General features: G+C 35.0%; 1 protein-coding gene across 2 annotated transcripts; it reads left to right on the top strand.

The window, feature by feature from the left end:
• Positions 1 to 3256: 3256 nt before the first annotated feature.
• On the top strand, positions 3257 to 7207 carry LOC103332195 (protein DEFECTIVE IN MERISTEM SILENCING 3). 2 transcript variants are annotated; one of them, XR_016127089.1, is made up of 7 exons: positions 3258 to 3836; positions 4486 to 4576; positions 4814 to 5066; positions 5604 to 5795; positions 5868 to 6188; positions 6278 to 6510; positions 6887 to 7207. XR_016127089.1 is itself a non-coding variant. In XM_089052724.1 (6 exons), exons 1-6 carry the CDS (start codon positions 3807 to 3809, stop codon positions 6456 to 6458), a joined length of 1068 nt encoding a protein of 355 aa, XP_088908850.1. In that variant the 5' UTR covers positions 3257 to 3806; the 3' UTR covers positions 6459 to 6626. The 2 variants fall into 2 exon arrangements, 1 of the variants encoding a protein (XP_088908850.1); XM_089052724.1 differs by lacking the exon at positions 6887 to 7207 and having other exon boundaries at positions 3257 to 3836; positions 6278 to 6626.
• Positions 7208 to 7286: the final 79 nt, after the last annotated feature.

Genomic DNA, 7286 nt, shown 5'->3' with positions numbered 1-7286 from the left:
GATATCTGCTCCTCGTATGAATCTTACCATAATTTTTTTATATATCACAATGACTCTTATTTCTACTGGATACCACTGTTATATAAATGTGCTGGATTCTTCTTCTGTCCTCTCACGTAAGTTTCCTTTATGACTGCATTCAACTTGGACAAATTCTGAAAATTGGCCTCTATTTGTTCCTTCGACTTAGAATTGAGTGAGTTATCCAATTCAATCGAGTTTGAGTCACCGAAAGTGACCCAAAGGATTAAAAGAAGTCACATATGGGTTGTACATTTAAATTCGATTGTCTTGTTTAGGCATTTCACCCTCTCTTTCATTTTTTCCTTTCTGAATTGTGAATTTGTATGATGGGGCAATTTTGTTCCCAAATCAAGGTAAATTTGTTCTTCTCTAAGATTGTTGGAAGGAAAGCCTTCTGCACCGAGAAACACTAATGAAACCTATTTTCAAGTTGATCTCTCAACGGAAAGAAAGAAACATGTTCCAAATAATTTCCCTTGACATTAACAACAGCTCTGAAAACATTGTGGTCTATGGCAAGCAGCAGAGGTGGACTTTTGGTAACATCTCCCTGTCTGCCTCAAAACTTTTGGTAACATATGTTTCATATTGGTGACACATATGTTTCATATTTCTTTCATAAAAATGAGATATAAGTTTTTGTGGTCAGCATGCTTTTCACGAGGGCAGCTAGTATTCTATAGACTGTTAGGAGATGTTGACAGCAAAACTAATTTTTGTATATGTCTTCTGTTTGGTCGCGGTTGAAATGGTAAACTTGGTTTGCTATTTGGTTCTGAAGCAATCTGAAAAGATCTTCTCTCTAACCTTTTCTATTTTCTGCTTGACATGTGTCATTCTCCTTATACTTAAAACAATGTCATTACTGTATTATATAAACTAACTTTTGTTTTCCAAGTTTACCCTTATTAAATGTATTCAATTAATGTAAAAAAAATTCACAACTTTCTTACCATCTTATTAAATTTTTTTAACATAAATTATTTTTTTAAAAGAAAATGTCTGCTTTAAAAATAAAAAGAAAAAGAGGAAATGTCCTTTTTTAAAAATTATTTTTTAAAAAAGTCTAAATTTGACGTTAAAAAAAGGGACATTTTCTTAAATAAATAAAATTAATGTTAAAAAAAAAAATAAGATTGTAAGAAAGTTGTGAATTTTTTTTGAATAAATTGAATACATTTAATAAGGGTAAAATTGGAAAGCAAAAGTTAGTTTGTATAATATATTAATGACATTGTTTTAAGTGTAAATATAATGTGCTGCCAAAAAGGAGAAGATTCAAAAGAAAAAATTAGTGAGAAGGTTGCTAGCATTTCCCATTTGAAAATACTTTGCTGCATAAAACAACAAAACCAAGAACCTTCTCAAATTCAACTCTCTCTCTCTCTCTCTCGTCTTAGCAGACAAAAGAGCTTTGCATAGATGCACATGAGAAAGGAGCAAGGAATAGATCCTGTTGTCAAATTCTAGGCCATCCCTTTTAATATTTCTCCTTTCTATAAAGGACTTGTTGAGGTATCTCTCTAAATTAACCTTGCCAGAAAAGAATTTGAGAAAAGAAAAAAAAAGACGCAAACAAACTGAACCCATGGTTCCCAGAGATCAGCATATACAATTAACAAACAATGATCAAGAATAAAGTAAGAATATATAAACCGTGTGGTCCTCTTGTAGTGACAGAAACCATGTTCTCCATGTGTGCTCGCAAAAAAAGGGCCAAGGATTATGAAAAGTTAAAGGCAAAAAAGAAAAATAATATATATGACCAAACATATGTGGTTCATATTTTGCTAAAGAACAAAGCCAAGAAGCGCGCCTGTCCAATCTGCGTAGACTTATTTAGGTTCCAGTCTTTCCTGCTTGTGGAATTAAATGCCTCTCTTCATTTGCTTGGACTTTTGGAACAATTTGGTGCAAGTCGACAGATTAGATTGCAGCCCAAAACACAGACACACGCATGCCCACATTTGTGCTTTCTGTGCCTAATCTTTTCAGGTTTGGTATATATAAATATATATGCCTAAATGGGGAAGGCTGATTACAAGTCAATGTGGGGTTTAGGGTTTTGCTTTTGTGCCCACATCTCTTTGCACATTTAGAAATTGTGGTAGTTAAGTCCATTTAATGTTGATGTTTTATCAACGGAAAAAATAAAAGAAAAAAGTGGGCTTAGCCAAGTTAGTTAGAGTGAATGTGCTCCCTGTCTAAACTCAATTCAAATCACCGTCCCCGTAGTTTAGATTAAATTAAAGTAGAATATCACTTTATGAAAAAAGAAGAAGAAGAGAGAAATAGAGTTTTTCCATTCCATGGATATGTGGCCTAAATGGACTGTGGACCAGTGACTAGTTGAGAAGAAAAACTTATGTTTTATTTTATGTTATCAAGAATGCGTAGCTTGAATTCAATAGTCAAAATGCATGCCTACCACTAGTCCACATGCATATTGGTTGCAAAGAAAAGTAAAGTCTAAGAAAAAGGGATTTCCAAAGATTTCTGAGAAGATGAAGAATTTGACTGATTTCGTGCAGATTTTTTTAGCAGCTGAAAATGATATTGGTTGAAAAGAAAAATAAGTTTAGTAAGAAGGGCTTTCCTAAGATTTCTGAGAAGATGAAGAGTTTGACTGATTTCATGCAGACTTTTCGCAACTAAAATGGTACTTGTCAAACAAGTTTCAGGCTTTCAGTCAATTCCAATGCAATAGAAATACAAACATCAGCTAGCTTAGCGTGTTTGAATATTGTTTCCACAGTCCGAAGAATAAAATTCATTATCCTGAGCTCTCAAAAAGGAATCATTATCGTGTAAGTTTTTTTATTATTAATTAATTATTTTTCCTTCAAATATCTTATATATAACTTGTCAACACAAGATTGAATTTAAAATTGAAATTGAGTTTGCATACGGAGTCCAACTTAGTGGAAAATAATAGATCAGTAATTTCAAGTTCGAACCTCCAAAGTATCTTTGGTGTGTAAAACTCCCATTCCCCTTGTACTTTAAAACTATCACGTGTACATGACAAGTTTGGGTGACATTCTTGGGCTTAAAAGGCATAAACCCTTTAAACTTTGGGCCAACCAAGGTCCATATCCTATATAGATTTGGGCCATTTGCCCCCATAGCAGAAATGGTAGTTTTGCTTCTAAGAGAATTATATAATATGATGATATGGGTTGGCCTTGGCTAGATCGGATGTGCTTAAAAGGCGCTGAAAATGTGACACAATTATAGTTGTGCTTTCACTTGTTTCTCTTTCTAGAATTGCATTATTCACTTCAAACTCAAGTTTAGTTATGGCTCTTAAACCGAAATTCAAGAACAAATGAACTCCAAATCTTAAGGTTTAATATCATAATTCTACATTCTAAAAGCAACCCTAAATTTTAAGCTAATTCTCCTAAACCATACGGAATCTTAACACCAATAATCACTTTGGAAAAGAAAAACTCCAATGCCCACTTGTAAACGTAATAAAAAGTTTAAGAATTTAAAAATTAAATCCCGATGAATTGGACTTTTTCTACTTAGGATTGCTAACAATTTAGCCAAACTCATTTGATACAAATATATTTGCGGGAAGAAGTACGAATTTGACATTGTACTTCAAATTGACATGCATTTCATTTGATGGCCGATATTCAGAAACAAAAATGCCAAGAAAGTTCCAGTTACAGAAAACCTACGAAACTGCCGCTGTGTTTTGAACTATCCGACAGCTCCACAGAGCAAAATTAGAGACCGAAACAAAGAGCTGCTGAGTCAACTTCTTCGCAGCCATGTCTAGACCAAACCACCAGCACCACCAGGTTACTTCTCTGCCCATTTTGTTTCTTTCCTCTTACTTTCCATTTCTTCATCACTGCTTTCCTTTTTTAAGCTTCTTGTTACAGCACAAGGTCTCATTTTCTTTTCTCTAATTTCTTTGCTTGAACCCCCACTTTCAATTTGTACTATGAATTGAAGTCACCCTTTTTTTTTTTTTTTTTTGGATTCTCTAAGTACCCAGAATGTTTAATTGTTCTTTCTTGCTGTTATTGGGCTCATAGTTGAAAAACCTTCTGGGATTGTGTAAGATTGCTCCATGTGGTTGTGATGAAGTCTTAATTGATTGGTTAACTATTTTTCAGACAATGCTGAGTTAATTTTTTTAGTTGGTATGCAAAACCTAGATAAAGACTAACAGAGAGAGATATATGCTGGATATGGGTTTTGTTAATTTTTTTTCTAAATAATTGAAACGTTGGTGAGCAAAGAGAAGTTGAGTGTGGTGTGAGAATGGGGTAATGTAATGTGAATTTTCGATATGTGAAGTTGTGTGCTTTCATTTGTAAATTTGTCATACTGTCCCTCCAGTTTGTGTTGTCATTTTATATGCCAAGTAATTGCTGCAAACTGCTGCCATATGTTGAACCAACAACAACCATTTTCTTACTAGCTCATTTTAACATTCTTCAGATTAATCTAGAAATCAAGCGGCATGAAGATAATATTAAATTTCTGCAGAGTGAGATAAACCGCTTGAGTGAATCTATACTTGATTTGCAAGGTATCTTCGTATCTTCTATATATTTTCTTCTCTCTTCCTTTCCTCTCTCCTTCTAGGTATCCATACGAATCACAGTTAAAAGCATGATGCTTTTTTATACGAATGTAATAAACTTGGTTATTCATTTCTTTTGATCTAAAAGTTCAACTCGCATTGAATAAGTTCCACCTCTACTTCAGTATTAACTAGCTGGACATCATTGTGATATTCAAAATTCTTCTGCTTCTTTTTGTCTAGTGAGTCTTGGAAAGCATCTCCCAGCCAATGGAACTGGAACAACAAATGAAAGCGGCACTACTCTTGCTGAGAAGGATGAAACAGAACAGATATTGCGGCATGAGAAATCTGCAGCTAGTTTATTGTGCAGGCTGGAGCTGTTGAAATCTCATCACGCGACTCAGGCTTTGAATTTGGCTCTGACAAAGGATGTTCTGGGTATTGTTGGCATTGTTGCCACCCTTGGCAGAGTCCATGATGACAATCTTAGCAGGTCTGTTTTTCTTGACGTCCATCTCTTTCTCGTGATATCCCGCATGAAAGAGAGTTTTTTGGCTGGATGAAGTCAAAATTTCTTCAGATCATATTTCTTGATTGGTTTTATTGATCATCCAGATGATAGAGTTCATGATAAGGGCTATTAGGTTGCTTCCTTGAGTTTCTTCCTGCTACTGCTCAAACTTACTGTGACTCATATAATTTCTGATAACAAAAATAATCCATCAGTTTTGTTTAGACCAGACAAATAATTTGCCCAACTTGTATGTAGGATTCATATGTGGTCTTTCAAAAATTTATGATCTGCTATTCTGATTAATCTATGTCCCAGTTCAGCATTTCCACCAAAGTACAGATAGAAAGACCACAATATTATAAATAAATAAATAAACTTATTATTTCGTTTGTTGCTCTTGATTAAGTTACGTAATAAGTATAAAAATATAGAAGAAAGATCGCTGTCTATCACAAACACTATTTCTTTCTTTTACAAAGTTGCCTGACCTGCTGCTTTCCTGTAACTTTGAACTAGGCTTCTCTCAGAATACTTGGGACTGGAAACGATGCTAGCAATTGTATGCAAGACGTATGAAGGTGTTAAGGTTCTAGAGAAGTATGATGCGGATGGCACAATAATCAGCACTGCCGGTATACATGGGCTAGGATCTTCTATTGGGAAGAGCATAAAAGGGCGGTTTCTTGTTATATGTCTTGAAGATTTAAGGCAAGAAACCTGTCCCCTTTTTCTCTCAAGTTGTTATTGCTTATACAATTTCTAACTGTTGTTTGTTTTTAGCCCATATGTTGGGGGATTTGTAGCTGATGACCCACAAAGGAAGCTTTCTCTTCCAAAACCAAAACTACCAAATGGGGAGTGTCCGCCTGGCTTTCTTGATTATGCAGTGAACACAATCAATTTGGATGACAAAAACTTGGATTGTCTCACCAGCGGTGGGCATGGTCTCAGAGAGACACTATTCTATAGCCTCTTTTCTTGCCTCCAAATATATAGAACCAGAGTGGAGATGCGTCTTGCTCTGCCATGCATAAATGATGGAGCACTGTCTTTAGATGGCGGGGTTATGAAAAAGAGTGGCGTGTTCATCCTGGGAAGCAGGTTAGTTTGGAACTAAATAAAACTATCGAAAACCTTGTTTATTGCTATGTTTTTTTTTTTCTTCTTATAGAAGTGTTATCTACTCTCAGGAAAGATATAGAGGTCAAATTTCCTGCAACCTCTGGAGAATCTAGTATGCCTGCAAAATACCTTGAAATTGAGGATATGATCAAGAAGCTGAAATGGGAGCGATCTCATGTTACTGAGGATATGCAAAGAGAACAAGAATTGTTGGACTTCGCTAAGGCAAACTTCACCAGACAAGTGTGATTCTGTGGGTTTTCCTTTTAGCGGGTACTGGCCTAAGGATCTCTTGAAGACTGTAAGCACTGATTCAAACAACCTCTATCTTTGCAAATTTAATCAGAAAACTGTAGCGTTTGAATGAAACTCAAAGGATCAGATTCTAATTTCATTATGCTTAAAATTTCAAGTCAATATCTGAGCTTCTATGCTTCATATTTTGGCATTTTGTTTCGGCAATTCCTCCATATTATTTTAAAGGACATTTCTGTTAAGGTCATGAAAGATTGTTGCCCCTCCATATTGTTAGTAATTCAAGATGTGGATGCTTATCAACTGTCCATGTATAAACCATCATGATTGGTGTCCTGAAGCTCTTGCTATTCTAGACAATATTTGAATATTACTAACACTCCCTTGTGTTGGCTATAACTCCCTTGTGTTGGCTATAACAGAAGCATGCAGGCCAAGATGGAGGCATCAGCAGATTGCTTGGATTTTTTTTTCCATCTCTAAGTTATTGCTTCATGTGCCGTCTTTGTATCAAATTGTAAAAGCAGCAAAATGTATTGATTCTCTCCTTCTGTTGTTTTTTGGTTGGTTGGCTTTAGCTACAACCTGTACATCCTCAAGCCAAGTTGGTTTGTAACTTTAAAAATTGTGGATTCCTTTTCTTTAGCATGAACGATATAAACATAAAGGAACGACATTTCCCCCCTTATTGGATGTGTATCAAACCCTGTTATATTTATTGTCCCATTTTTAATCTTTTGACACTCCAGTTTTTTACTTTTTACTTTTCCCTTCAATATACTCTCCATAGTCAACATGTTGCCGTAACTTTCACGTGTTAAT

Source organism: Prunus mume, linkage group LG5, assembly GCF_029339155.1.
Source record: "Prunus mume cultivar Tortuosa linkage group LG5, ASM2933915v1, whole genome shotgun sequence".
Lineage (NCBI taxonomy): Eukaryota > Viridiplantae > Streptophyta > Magnoliopsida > Rosales > Rosaceae > Prunus > Prunus mume.
Note: the sequence above shows the minus strand (reverse complement) of the source record. Positions and strands in the feature narration are given on the sequence as shown.